General features: G+C 38.0%; 1 protein-coding gene across 3 annotated transcripts in view; it reads left to right on the forward strand.

Annotated features, from left to right (window-relative positions):
• Positions 1 to 14472, forward strand: part of GAD1 (glutamate decarboxylase 1) — a 57251-nt gene extending 42779 nt beyond the window's left edge. For all 3 annotated transcript variants that reach the window (XM_034427221.3, XM_034427231.3, XM_034427239.3), the window contains exons 8-17: positions 247 to 362; positions 541 to 620; positions 802 to 856; positions 2837 to 2953; positions 4003 to 4067; positions 7232 to 7310; positions 7964 to 8113; positions 8697 to 8804; positions 9540 to 9629; positions 11897 to 14472. In XM_034427221.3, coding sequence (XP_034283112.1) covers positions 247 to 362; positions 541 to 620; positions 802 to 856; positions 2837 to 2953; positions 4003 to 4067; positions 7232 to 7310; positions 7964 to 8113; positions 8697 to 8804; positions 9540 to 9629; positions 11897 to 12070 — 1034 coding nt within the window. In that variant the 3' untranslated portion in view covers positions 12071 to 14472. The remainder of the gene's footprint in view (positions 1 to 246; positions 363 to 540; positions 621 to 801; positions 857 to 2836; positions 2954 to 4002; positions 4068 to 7231; positions 7311 to 7963; positions 8114 to 8696; positions 8805 to 9539; positions 9630 to 11896) is intronic.
• The last annotated feature ends 777 nt before the right edge of the window (positions 14473 to 15249 follow it).

A 15249-nucleotide genomic window follows, 5' to 3' on the forward strand; every position in this document is an offset into this window, starting at 1 on the left:
AATATTATCTTAAAAAAGGTAATTACCTTAAAAAAGGTAATATTCATAAAATGGGAGAGTTAGCCTTGAGTAAAAACAGAGGTAATTATCATTAACTTTTATCTATTGGTTCATTGGATATTGATGCTTTTTTGGCTACATTTGCAACATAGTTCATGAATACCGTTTATACCTTTGTCATAGAACTGTATCAGACTTCTTATTTTCACGTTTCTAATATTCTATTGCTGGGTCCTCTCATTATAGGTGGCGCTATATCCAATATGTATAGCATCATGGCTGCCCGTTATAAATATTTCCCAGAAGTCAAAACCAAAGGCATGGCTGCAGTGCCTAAACTGGTCCTTTTTACCTCAGAACATGTGAGCTCAATAATTTCAATTAACATGATTGTGATGACTGGATATTGTGATTTTTGTCATCTGCCTTGTTCTGGAGAGATTAAGTCTATTTTGTTTCATTTCCCTTCTTCCTCCTTAGCATTTTGGAGTTCAAAAGCATTCATAGCAAATTAACATTATCTATTGATCGTTGTTTCAGAGTCACTATTCAATAAAGAAAGCTGGAGCTGCGCTTGGATTTGGTACTGAAAATGTGATTTTAATAAAGTGCAATGAAAGGTGAGATATTTATACGTCTTTAGCTGGGTGTCTTTGTGTTTATGTTTAGGTTGGAACGATGCTAAGGACATAATAACAGCATCAGTGAATGCCCTACTGTTGTTTCATTTCTGTTTAGTCCTTTTTTCGTTCTTCTTTCTTGTATGTCAGATTTGGCTTTCACATTTCACTTTGGTTGCAGGGGCAAAATAATACCTGCTGATCTAGAAGCCAAAATCCTGGATGCCAAACAAAAGGTATTTTTTTTAAAAAAAAAAAGAGGAAAAGATCTCCTACTTAATTTTCTTATTTTATTTAGAACATGTTTACAATTTGGACACAGTAGCACTTACTTCTAAATAAATGTGTATCAGCTTGCATTCTTCATCCATCACATTGAAAGGCAGGTTAACTATAAGAACTAATAGGCTCAGCAGCATAAACTGGAACTGAAGAAGCTTCTTGGATGAGAAGTGAAATGTTTGCAAAGGAAAAGAAAACAAGGAAGCCCAGCTGCCTTTTGGAAAAAGCACCTTTGGGATAATCATGAGCTGGATGATTGAGAATCTCCATAACCACTAAGCAGCATAAATGGCCTTCTCCATCTTCCACATGTGAATTTCCACAGGGAACGCATTCCATGTTATAAATCAAATTCTTGGAAAAAATTCTCCTGATCCTTCAACAAAGTTCTTGTGTGGTTCTTGAAATTTTATTGAAGATTAGAACATATAATTGTTTTTTAGCCAATTCACCTTATAAGAATACTGATAAACTAAGACAAGAATTCTCATAGTAATGTCCCTTCCTTTGTATATTTCATTCCTCTTTGAATGGACTCATGTGACTATTTTCTCTTTGCCAATTGTATCATTATTACAATTGTCTCACAGTGAGATTCATGAGGGCAACTTCTTAATAGTTTTCACTTCCATTAAGATTTATCACCAATTTTAGTTAAAAGAAAAGGAGCAGCTATATTTACTGTACATCTCATACTCGTTCTTAAGGTTACAATTTACTTCAGGAATGTCAAAAATGTGGTCAGGGCTCACTCATCTCCTGCTGGAAACCTTTCAATGTACTCTTGAACTACCTCAAGCCCAGGATCTTCAGTACAGCATGATATGAAACCAAGTACGGTACGACCTCTATGTCGGTAGAAGTTGTACATCCATGCTTTACATCATGAGTGCACAAATTTGGCTGAAGGTCGCATTTAGATATTCTGGATTGTACAGAAAATAAGATGTATACAGGTAGTCCTCTATTTAGGATCACAATTGAACCCCAAATTTCTGTCGCTAAGCAAGTGAGTTTTGCCCCATTTTACATCCTTTTTTTTTTGCCAAAGTTTTGAAGCGAATCACTATAGTTGTTACGTGAATTTGGCTTCCCCCATTGACTTTTGTAAGTTGCCCGGAATTGCTTTGAAATGAGATCAGTAGCAAATAAATATCATCATCATCATTGATTTTGCTTATCGAACTGGAAAGATTACAACTGGTGATCAGTGCAAGTGATCATAAATATATGTCGGTAGCCAATTGTCCAAATTTTGATCACATGACCTTCGGGATTCTGCACTGGTCATAAGTGTGAAAATCAGTCATAAGTCACTTTTTTCAGTGCTGTTGTAACTTCGAACACCACTAAATGATTGGTTGTAAACTGAGGACTATCTAATGTGGTAAGAGTAAAAAGCAGTGTCATCCAGAGGAAATCCCCACTTCCAATTTTTTTCTTCAACCCATCTATTTTTTTCAGTTGATTCCTTCTCCACCAATGCACTTTTCCCCATCTTATGTAGCCTTAAAATGGCTATGTTTAATTTTCATATTCTTATACTAAAACGGTGGAGAGGAACGAGGGCCATGTAAAGGAAGCTAGGGAGTCGAGAGACTCAGGTTAAGTACCAAGACCTTGTATTTTTTAATTTGAAGCAAATGCAGAAAAATCTTGTGTCCTGATAAAAGGATGATAATGTGTATTCTCTGAAAAGTTTTCTTCAATGCTGGTGGTTATTCAATGTGTTTCCAGAGCATTCTGCCTTTACAATGGATTGTAATTATTAGATATTTTTCCATCATCTCCTTTAGTGTCTTTGGAAAAGTCAAAGAAAAAACATGCAACAATTAAAAAGAACTCGGAACAATTGTACTTTAAGTTAGTGTGAATCTTATTTGAAAAAAAAAATGTATTTCACAATAGAGCTTCTTCTCTGTTTTTCTTTACAGGGATACATTCCCCTTTATGTGACTGCAACTGCTGGTACAACTGTTTATGGAGCCTTTGATCCTATTCCAGAGATAGCAGACATCTGTGATAAGTATAATCTTTGGCTCCATGTGGATGTAAGTAACTAGGGCTGCATAATCCCAATCCATTTTACTTGGAAATAAAGCCCATGAAACAAAATGGCCATGCTTGCATGACGTTCTTAGCAAAATCAGTTGTATTGTGCAAAGTTATATCCCAATCATTTCAAGATAGGATCATGTCAGAACTATCACATGTTAATTACTCAGCAATTTAAACTCCTCTGTCAGCTTCTAGACAGAGATGAGACACTAGAACAGCTGTGCAAATAAGTCAACACCAGTCAGATTATTTTAGTGGGTTTTTTTTTTCTTTTAACCCATTGTGGGTGGGTGTCTTGCTTAAACAGGGCAGTTGAGAGGAGGCTAAGATTTCTACTGATCATACCACATTAAAATAACAATTACTGCCCTCCCTCATTTTTTTTTTTAAAAGCGGGAAATTTAAAAAACCTATCAATCACTGTAAAAATGATGTCTAAGGCAGTTAACAAACCAGTACAACCAGGAAAACTATGTTTTCCTAGATTGCCTGCAGGATCATCATCATGTACGTCATTTACCCATAAATCAGACATGTCATGTGAATTCAGCCAATGAGCTAGGCTTTTGAGTAATGATCAGTGGTGGGTTTCAAAAATTTTTACTACCGGTTCTGTGGGTGTGGCTTGGTGGGCGTGGCTTGGTGGGCATGGCAGGGGAAGGTTACTGCAAAATCCCCATTTCCTCCCAATCAGCTGGGACTTGGGAGGCAGAGAATAGACGGGGGCAGGGCCAGTTAGAATTTTTACTACTGGTTCTCCGAACTGCTCAAAATTTCCGCTACTGGTTCTCCAGAACTGGTCAGAACCTGCTGAAACCCACCTCTGGTAGTGATGTATTGATTAGAGCATTATAATACAAATAAATTATTGCATTGCTCTGCGAATTGTTGCATGGCTAAGATTGTGGAAAATAGGTCCACCATTCCTTCTTTAGGGAGAATTAATACAGTGAGTTTTTTGCTGAAATTAAGTATCTTTAAAAAATATTTCAAGTTCCCAGTTCAATTCCCGAAGTTTACCAATTTTTCTCATCTGTTCCAGGCTGCCTGGGGAGGTGGGTTACTGATGTCTAGAAAGCATCGTCACAAGCTGAATGGTATAGAAAGGTACATAATTTAAAATTCTGCAGGGGGGAAAAATGACTTTTTATAAATATATCAGCATAAGCATTCTCTTCCCCCAACCTCCAACAAGAATGGAAGAGATTTCTCAAATGTTGTTGGACTTGAATTACAACTTCCAGCCTCCCCCCTCCCCCATCGCCCTCTCAGCCATCTTGTCAGTGCTGGTTATAATTCAGCAACCTCTGTTTCGCATAATCTACGGTAATTATGAATATTGTATTCAGTGGCATATGTGAACCATGATTTGAATTGGATAAACGTACCTTAGAAAAATGGGCTGCACGAATGTCTTCAACCTGCACTAGATCATAATTAACTAGAATTATTTGGGGACCTACCCAGTAGTGGGTTACACTTACCTTCGCTACCAGTTCAGAATTGGGAGTGTGCGCACACTTTGCTCACGTGCGGCACTTCTGCTCATGTGCAGAGCGTCCGTGATGACATCTGGGCAGAGCCTCCCGCTGCCACCACTACTGAGACGAGAAACCCACCACTGGACCTAGCTGGTGCTAAGTTGCTGCAGTACTAAGACTAAAATGTTGACAAATGAACATATTATGATTGCATATCAAGTGGCAGAACCTTGAAATAGTTTAATTTTGTGGAGGAAACAATATGACAAGCTGCCCAAAGGATAGATAATACATTCAGGGCAGCTGTTCTTTTAGGATTAATTTTGCTATTTAAGAGACAATAATGATAAGCTGATGGTATAATGAATGCCAATTAATTACTGTCAGTTTTCAGCTGGTAAACTGATACACTAATTTAATTCTTGAGAGAGCCCTCTTATGGACACAATTTTAATAGCAGTGTGGCAATTTTCATTTCCTCAAAGTACCAGCCGATCAAAGTCATATTTAGTCATTATACTATTAAAAAATGCTTAAGAGAGATTCTTATAAGATACAGTATCGGTATATTTCTTGAATTTTCAGTTTTTGTATTTTCACCCAGAATCTCTTGCAAAAAATATATCCACATTTAGAAATGCATCCACAATGGTTCCTTCTTGAAAACCTAAGGATCATCTGGCTATTCTGTAGTTCCTCCAGCTGAATCTGGGGGACGGGGGGATGGGGGTGGGACCATTTCGATGTATATTCATTCTTCTTAGCTCCTCCAGAATGAATAGAAGTGTGGGGTTTTTTGTTTTTTTAAAAATTTGATTTATATGCCACCCTTCTCCGGAGACTCAGGGCGGCTTACAATGCGTTAAACAATAGCCTTCATACTTTTGTATATTTATGCAAAGTCAGCTTATTGCCCCCACAAACTAGGTCCTCAATTTACCTACCTTAGAAAGGGTGGAAGGCTGAGTCAACCTTGAGCCTGGTGAGATTCGAGCTTACAGTAGATGCAGACAGCTGGTGTTAATCACAATGCTATCAGTCTGCTGAGCCACCAGGCTCAAGTGTTGACAGATAATCCCAAAGAACGTCTATAAGGCTCAACTTAATAACAATAACAATAACAATAACAACAACAACAATAATAATAATAACAACAACTTTATTGTCATTGTACATGTATACACATGTACATACAACGAAATTCACTTAACACCCAAAGACCAGGTCCAACACACATAACAATCCCCAAATAGCCACCCACCCATCCCAAATTCCCCACCGCTAAACCACCGAAACATCCACACAACAGACCAAGTAATGCTGTCCAACAGCTCACTGATGGTGGCCCTTTAGTTCATTGTTGAGTGCAATTATAGCTCTGGGATAAAAACTATTCAGAAAACGTGTGGTCCGAGTTTTAATTGTTCTGTGTCTTCTGCCAGAAGGCAACAGTCCAAAAAGATTGTAAGCAGGATGGGAAGAGTCTCTGAGAATGTTTTAATGGTTGTAAGTCTTCCCCACAATAGGGATCAATACATTTGTCATTAGGCAGTGTGGTCATTAAGTGAGCACCTGATTTCATAACCTTTTTTGCTGCAATTGTTAAGTGAAAAATCACATGACAATCACATGACAACAGCACTTTCACTGCTGGCTTCCCTACTGACTTTGCTTGTTGGAAGCCAGCTAGGAAGATCTCAAATGGCCATCATAAGATTACAGGATGCTCCGATCATTACAAATGATCTTGGGAAATGAGGGGAAGAGATGCCACTTAGGGAATGATTATATAAAAGGGGGAAATGTGCAGCTGAATAACAGGCAAAAAAAAAGAAAGAAAGAAACTTAGAAAAAATCCACCCTAATTTATCAGACAATAAAAAGAGACAATGGGAGATTTGTCCTTTTAGAATTGCAAGATTTTGCTATTCTAAGGCAGGCCTGTCAAACTGGGGGCCTGTGGGTCAGATACATCATGTGCAGGCCACACCTACCCTGGCTCTGCAAAGGCAAAAAGTGTTGTGATACATCATGATCCAGCCCATGACATGATCAAGTTTGACACCCGTGTTGTAAGGTAAAGGTAAAGGTTTCCCTATCGAGTCGTGTCCAACTCTAGGGTGCGGTGCTCATCTCCGTTTCTTGGTCAAGAGAGCCACTGTTGTCCCAAGACACTTTCGTGGTTATTGTGGCCAGCATGGCTATATGCCAAAGGCACACAGAATGCTGTTACCTTCCCACCAAAGTGATACCTATGTATCTACTCCGTGGTGGCGCAGTGGTTAGAATGCAGTATTGTAGGCTACTTCTGCTGAATACTGACTGCCAGCAGTTTGGCAGTTCAAGTCTCACTGGTTCAAGGTTAACTCAGCCTTCTGTTCTTCTGAGGTTGTTAGACTGACTCTGTAAACCACTTAGAGAGGGCTGTAAAGCAGTGTGAAGTGGTATATAAGTCTAAGTGCTATTGCTATTGTTACTCGTATTTGCATGCTTTCAAACTATAGCCTTATAATAAAGTAGGATTAATTCATTTTGTTATGTTTTCGGTTTGGTCTACTCGGGAGGCCAATAGTTATCCAACCTTATAAAATGTGTTAATTATGGGGTTATTGACTTTTAATTAGTCCATTTGACAATGGTTGACATATTTTAGTTGTGGTATAACCTCCATTGTGGATGTGCAGGTTACCCTGATCTCACTGGCGCCAGACTGCTCCTACCTGATGTTAGAGAATAAGAAATCACCACCTCCGATTCCATGGCTTCTAAACATGTTTCTTTGTTTTGCAGAGCCAACTCTGTCACATGGAATCCACACAAGATGATGGGAGTCCTACTGCAGTGTTCTGCCATTCTTCTTCGGGAAAAGGTTTGTTTCATAAATTGAATGCTCCCTCCCTCTATTTTCTTTAATCTACCCTATATGAGCTGCCTTTCCCAATGGGAAAGGAAAAATTCCTTTCCTGTTGGAACACTCCTGAGTGTCAATTGCAGTGAGTGGAATTAAGGTTCCTGGTGGTAGATGTTTGTGCCCACAACTATGACGGTAGCATAGTTAACCACAATGATTCTGAAAAGAGGAGTTTGTTCCTCTAGTCTTCATTCTTAGATGTTGGGTCTTTAGCATTTGACTAAGAAATGCTCCCATACCATACATGTGGACTCAAATAAGGGGCCATTGATATGTTCTCAGGACTATATGGCAGACTTTGGGGTCTAAGTAAAATATCATATGGATAATTGACATCTGTGTTTCCCAACTGGATTTTTTGTGCTGTGAGGTCCTCTGGGATTGATTGGAATCAGGATCTCTTCTGCTAGAAGAAGCAGAGAGAAAAATGGGGCTGCAGGATGGAGTGTGTTGTCTCTGGATTTTCTACTGACTCAAAAAAATAAGAGGATTTAATTGTAATACCAATTTTAAAAGCTTAAGCAAACACATACCCAGTAATGTTTAATGCATGTAGCACTGCATTTATCTCTTGCTTGACGTATGTTCAACAGGCATGCTTTTTACAACAGGGTATACTTCAAGGTTGCAACCAGATGTGTGCAGGATATCTGTTTCAACAAGATAAGCAATATGATATCACCTATGACACTGGAGACAAAGCAATACAATGTGGACGCCATGTGGATATATTCAAATTCTGGTTGATGTGGAAAGCTAAGGTAAATAATGAGCAAAATGCAGAACATTTCTATAGAAGCTTAACCAGATGTCAATTCCAACCTATTCAATACAGCTTTAAATTCTTAGAAAACATAAGCAAATTGTTGATTTAAATATTGATATCTCCCAGGTGAAACAGCTTGGGGAAAGGAGAAATCAGTTTTCTAAATACCTAAGCAAAACAATTCATGAAATTTGCACCATAATTCCTATTCTGTCTATATTTTGTGTATAATTGCTTACTCTTATTTTACCAGCCATATCTTCTTGGGGGTGGAAGTGGGGGGTCTCATGCAAAAGCCTAAAAAAGGGAATAGCAAATGAGTAGCAAAATGGTACTTTGCTCACACAAAGGCCAAAGTACTTCTTTTTTAAATATGGACAACTCTAAAACATTAAAATGAAGTTGTTCCATACATACAACATTTACAAATATTCCATATTTCATTGCTGTTCAGCTTTGGTTCACAAAAGAAATACACCGTTTGACTCCAAATTTCCACGATTTACTCTCCAAACTATTTAGAGGATGCAGAAAGAATATGAGACTGAATTATTTCTTTCCCCCTCTTTTCAAAATAGGGTACAGTGGGATTCGAAAGTCAAATCAACAAATGTCTTGAATTGTCAGAATACCTCTATAATAAAATTAAAAACAGGCAAGAGTTTGAGATGGTTTTTGAAGGAGAGGTAAGTTGTGGACCATAAAATACTTTCAATTAAATTATACATTTTTGCAATAGAAAAATTTTCCATCCAGCCCAAAATTTACTGTTATTTTATCTCTTTGATCTCTGGTAGACAGGTGAAGAATATGAAATCAATTGAAACCAGTGAGGTACATAACGCTGAAATTCAATTGATTCATAACCCTTAGAAAAAGGTGTTATCACTAAAGCCTTGAAATGTATTTTGTTCCAGTCTAGCGGCCTGCTTATTATTTGTTACTTAAGTAAAGGAAAACATGCTGTTCAATGGTTTGAATCCTAGCTGAAATGGCTTTCTGCTTGACTGAGCCTCTGCAGGATTTTGAGATCCCTGTCTTAAGGTTATGGTCAGGCATGAACAGGATTGTCAATCAAAAGGTGGCATTCCAAATGGACTGTTTATATTTTCCATGAATTTTTTATTATGAGAATAATCTGGAGAAAAAGGTAAAGACGGTGGTGATGAATTGGAAAACATCTCTATTTGTTCCTGTGCAAATTGCCTGTCTGTCAGTGATGTCCTAAGTGCTTTTGGGTGCATTCACTTGCATTTTTTTTGCTCCGTTCTTCTAAACTTTGAAGGACAAAATCAGAAGGCATGGCAAACGAAGTACCGTAACTGTGTAAGCAAGGAAAATTAATCCTCTTGATGAGTACATTAATGAACTGCCTTTGTGATTTTTTAAAATCTTTGCTTATTTCGTTTTATGATATATAGCCTGAACACACAAACGTTTGTTTCTGGTACATTCCGTCAAGTCTCAGAGGGATGCCAGACTCTGAGGAAAGAAGAGAAAAACTACATAGGGTAATTTTTTTTATTTTTTATAAAACACTTACAAAAAAGATTTTCTGAGTCAATACATTGACTCATTGTACATTGCAAAGATAAACAATGTAAAAAAATGAAATAATTGCTTTAAAAAACAGATTATATAAACTAAGATCCTTACAGCATCTAAAAAAACAGAAAGATTGAAAGGCTCCAATGGAAGTGAGTTGAACAATTTGGAGGCAAGGCCTGTGTCTCCTCCTTCTCAGATTAATATTTCCGGATTTTTCTTAACTTTCCCAAACTTTTCACACCTTCCAAATGTCCTACCACTGTCTTGTAAATTCATAACATAGGATCACCCCTCATTAATTTTCAAGCCGTGGAGGGTGTGGGGTGTGTAATCATTTGTGGGAATAATCTTGGGAGACCGCAGGAGGAAGAGTCACTAGCAGGCCAGTGATCAGGTTAGAGAGATATATCAGCCCACAGAAGGAATGAAGGCTAAGGAAGTGTCTCAGAAGGGACCTTCTCTAGTTCTCTGGAAAGTGAAGGCAAGGGAGGAGAGAACTGCTTTCATACTTGCAAGATTTTCTTACTGTAATCTTGTATACTCATGGTATTGGTTACTTGTCTGGAGTACCTCCAAGGAATGACAGGATGACAAGTATCTCTCTTTTCCCCTCCTGATTCTGCCCTTTTGAAAACATTCAGTGCTGTTGGCTTGGTTTACAGAGCTTGATTAGAGACCCCCTCAACTATCTCTTTCCACTTACACCTTTGAAATGGTTCCTGGTCCTTAGGTGATGTAGGCAGAAGAGCAACAGCGGTCTGATTATTTCAGGGCAGTTCAAAAAAGCAAGACATGGTCTGTGTGCTCTGAATGCTTCAAACTCTCTTCCAGGGAATTCTATGTAGAAAGCATTAAATATTGTAGATCTACTATGTAGGTATCCAGCAAATTATGGGTATGTTAACTGGAGATGAGTGTGAAAGTCATATGCTCAATGAAGAGCCACTTGTTTCTTTTAAAATGGGCCTCTTGTATGAGACAGAATGAGAATTCCATTATTGTTTAGTAATGAGTTTACTTACTTGGGTTTAAATATGCCTCAAATATAACCCCAAATGCAAAATATTGTTTGAAAAATAACTAAGCAACAGAACTGATATTACAAAGTTAGATCTGTAATTATCCAATTGAATTACAAATCAATAATCACTTTAGTTCATCTATATTAGGAATGAGGTTCTGCTTATTTTGCCCTGACTCTATTTTCTTAATTTTGTAGCCAAAACGTTTGTCAAAACCATTAAAAACCAGTGAATTGTTGGTTTTGTTTATTTATATACTTTTACCATCACCAAATCTGTTAGGTCAGTGATGGCTAACCTTTTTGCCATTGCAAAAGTGCCAGGAAGGGGTGGGTGGGTCAGATACACGCGTGCCCAGACCCATAATTCTATACACCCTGCCCCCACGCATGTATGCGTGACTCACCCCCGTGACCCTCCCCCTGGCATGCGATGGCCCAGTAGGCCCATTTTTTTGCTGTCCACAGCCTCTAGAGCCTCTCTAGGAGTCTGGGGAGGGTGAAAACAGTCTCCCCCACCCCCCAGAGGCCCTCCGGAGGCCAGAAATGGCCCATTTGCCAACTGCCGGTAGAGACAGCAAAAAACGGGCCTTCCCCACCACCCCCTGAGGCCCTCCGGAGGCAGGAAACAGCTTGTTTCCCTACTTCTGGTGGGCCCAGAAGGCCTGAAAATTAGCTGGCCGGTGCGCGCATGCGTGCCAGAGCTGAGCTCGTGTGCCCACTGATATGGCTACGCATGCCACCTGTGGCACACATGCCATAGGTTCGCCATCACATTGCTAGGTGGATTTTCTGCCCCAACTACCAAAATATCTTACACTGTCTCCGTGTTTGGGGTGAGGTCCTCCATGATTCTAATTAATATTAATTTTTGTCAGGAGGGGAAATAATATGGTTGAAGTACATGGTCATAAGGTTTTGTGTAACCTCGTAACTTGATTATACTTTATAGAAACTTTAAAAATAAAAGCAACAATGCACCATCAGTGCTGTCTTCCATATCTTGGCATTCTCCCATTCTGTTGGCTTTGCAAATACCAGAATTTCAGGAGAACATTGAAAGACTGCCCACCAGATATACTGATACCTTCTTCGTCCATTCTGTATTTTCTCTACATCAGGCCTTGCTTCCTTGCTGATGTGCTAATCTTCTCCCTCAGAGGGAGATCAGAATCCCAAATCTTTTTTCTTTCTTGTTTCAATCTCAAGGTGGCACCCAAGATCAAAGCTCTGATGATGGAAACAGGTACCACAATGGTTGGATATCAGCCTCAGGGAGAGAAAGTCAACTTCTTCAGAATGGTGATTTCAAATCCTGCAGCCTCCAAGTCGGATATTGACTTCTTGATTGAGGAAATAGAACGATTGGGGCAAGATCTGTAATCCATATGAGTTGAACCGTAGTTTTTCTCTAGAGCGCTCTTTTCCAGTACTGGCTGTTTTTTAACCAGTTCTGTAGAATACATTTTAAGATGATCGCTTTCTAAGTGTTTGATTCTTCTGAGACCCTCTCTTTAAAAACAATAGTGCCCGCTTCCATAGATTATTGAAAAGTATATAGGAACTGATTTATTATTTTACCAAAGGATAAACATATTATTTTGAAATATATCATTCAACTAGTTAGGTCTGGTAATTCTAGTTTGCCCAAAAGCAAATTATATTAAGATAGCTAACTAAGAAATCTGCACTATATGTACAGTGTGATGATGTATGGTGTGTGTAGACATATTTTAACAGAACAAACACACAGCATACACTTTATATGTATATAAAGAAAATATATAAACAATAGTAAGCATTCCAGGTGTTTCCTATCACGAACTGCTCTTCTGAAGCTCTATTAATACCAAAGGGGCTTCACTAGATCAATCCTTGGTAGATGTTAGACCAATATTCCCATTTCAGGTATAGTACAGAAGCATTGATTCTACTGATTTTATTGAAATATCATTAGCCATAATACTGGAGTCCATATCTTTACTCTGTATTAATTTAAATGGACAAGGCCAACCCCGTATGACATATTTTTAAAACCCACTGAAATCAGTATAAATTTACCCAGCATGTTAGATTCTCGCATTTTTTCAGACTGGAGTGTAAGAGGCCTGTTCTTTCTATTAAGAAGTAAGTATTTTCTATCAAGTAGTAAGTAACATGACAACCAGTTTACAGGTGATAAAGCTCCCAGGTAAAGCTGGGGAAAAACATTTTTAAAATGTAGATTCTTAGGAACGATGGTAAATGGTGAATGTTATTTAAACATTATTTATTGATGCTTCTCTAATATATGGAAAAGAAAGAAGAAAGCAAATCCAAACAAGTAGTTTAGCTGTATGTATATCCCTTTAACTATCATATCAGGGGAATAGTAGTAGCTGAGTTGTTGTAACAGATTATAATATTGATGTATTTTTTAGAAATTCACTTGTGTAGATTGTGTACATTACTGTTAAATGGGGTGGGGGAGGGAAAAGGAATTACATGTAATAGTTTTCCAGCAAAATAACTGTTCAGTTCTAGGTATATGAGCTATTTGCTTCTTTATATGCAAAGAATTTACCATGCTAAAGAATTGTCTTGTATTTTCTTCCATTTGTATTGTAGCCTATTTATATAATTATCAAAGTTCTAAATAATGTTTATTGGTAATTCAGTGTAGTTGTGAGCCAAAGAGAAGATTAAAAATTAGTTGGCACATTTATATAATATATGCCCTTAAAACAATAATTTAGCAGATAATTTTACTTTATCAAATTCTAGAACTACATTCTAATTACTATACTATAAACTAGATTTAAACCTAATGAAATCCTTTCACTTTAATAGAAAAGTCACTTTATTAATTATATGGTGATCTGACTATATACTGAATGCATTTTAGTGATTCATGAATGTTTAAGCAAAGGACCCTCTATGTCTGAATAATCCACAGCCGTTGGTTTATAGGAATCCTGTGGCAAGATCCCCAACGATTGGGCTGTAATCTTCTGAAGGGGCTACAGTATTCTTCATTAGTAGCAAAAGGGTAACTGTGGCTTTGACGAGAAAAAAGAGAAGCTCAACACAAAACCTTTTAAATATGGCTACAAGAATTATTGCATATGTAGCTGTAAGATTCACTTTCAATTTGTTAGCTAGGCAGCTGGAGTTTTTGACCACGCTAGTAGAAGGCAAGCAAAGTCACAGGGCAGGCAACAAGATGATTTTAGTCAAGTGACTTGTTAACCTAAAGCCTTCCTAAATTTCCTGCAGTGGCTGTTTAGCTTCCATTTAATGCTTTATATTTCTCATGCATAATAAACTGTAAGGATTACTTTAATGCACATTTGCACACATGTCCGCTGAGATGAATAGAATGTGTGTACATCAGAGAGAATTGTGCCCAGGTAACCATATATGTTCTTTATTGCCTGGGTTTTATTAAAACAGTGTTTTGTTGAAAATATTAGCAATATTTTAATGAATGTTTGTGTAGCTTTTCATCTTTTGGTTCCAGGATTTTCCCAAGTGTGAAATGAGTATATTTTAAGAATCCACATGATTCTACCTTGATATTACTGTCCCCTTCACTCACTTGACTCTTTCTTTTGTATTAAAGTGATGATCCCTTCTGGAATTGTGATGTGACTAAACTACTTTCAATGTATTAAGTGTCCATATGGTATTTTACCATCGTGTGGATGGAACAATTGAGAAGCTGCTCAGAAGAGTCTAACATCTGCTATCTATAACTGATGTTCAAATGGAAATAAAAAAATAAGTGACATCTGTATTTTTATAAATGTACTATGACATGAGCCTTTTTTCCCCTTAGCCTGGAAACATCTTTCTTGGCACAGTCTTCAATCCCAGGCCCGAAATCACTTATTTTAGTAAATGATTCCTTCTATAAAATTGATCCAAGACCATAGGGAAAAGACGCACCTCTCTTTGTTGTCTGATCGCTATCATTGAAATTTAGAGATTGAGAACTAAGATGCATTTGAGGTTCCTGTTATTTCTATGCCTAAGGCTGTGCTCTAGATTATCCCAAGTTTAGATAACGCTATATAGCCACATAGCATTAGCTGAGGCCATGTGGCTGAGGTTCCTGAGGTTGCTAGACATGCTTTTAAATATTGCATATGCGGGCTGGGAGTGTTGAGAGTTTTAATACAGCAACATCTGGAAGGACGGTACGTTTCCCTTCTTCTGGAATTTCTGTGATTGCAGTGGTTTAGGACTTTCTATTATGAGCCACGGTGGCACAGTGGTTAGCATGCAGTACTGCAGGCTACTTCTGCTGCCTGCCGGCTGCCTGCAATTTGGCAGTTCAAATCTCACCAGGCTCAAGGTTGACTCAGCCTTCCATCCTTCCGAGGTGGGTAAAATGAGGCTCCAGATTGTTGGGGGCAATAGGCTGATTCTGTAAACTGCTTAGAGAGGGCTGTAAAACACTGTAAAGTGGTATATAAGTCTAAGTGTTATTGCTATCTAGATCAGAAGTATTATCCCAGTAGTTCTTAACCTTTTCTTCACCATTTAAATACCTTTTGTGGCCACAGACCCCCCAAGACTTA

This window comes from Pantherophis guttatus, chromosome 1, assembly GCF_059756535.1.
Source record: "Pantherophis guttatus breed Tessera chromosome 1, ASM5975653v1, whole genome shotgun sequence".
NCBI lineage: Eukaryota > Metazoa > Chordata > Lepidosauria > Squamata > Colubridae > Pantherophis > Pantherophis guttatus.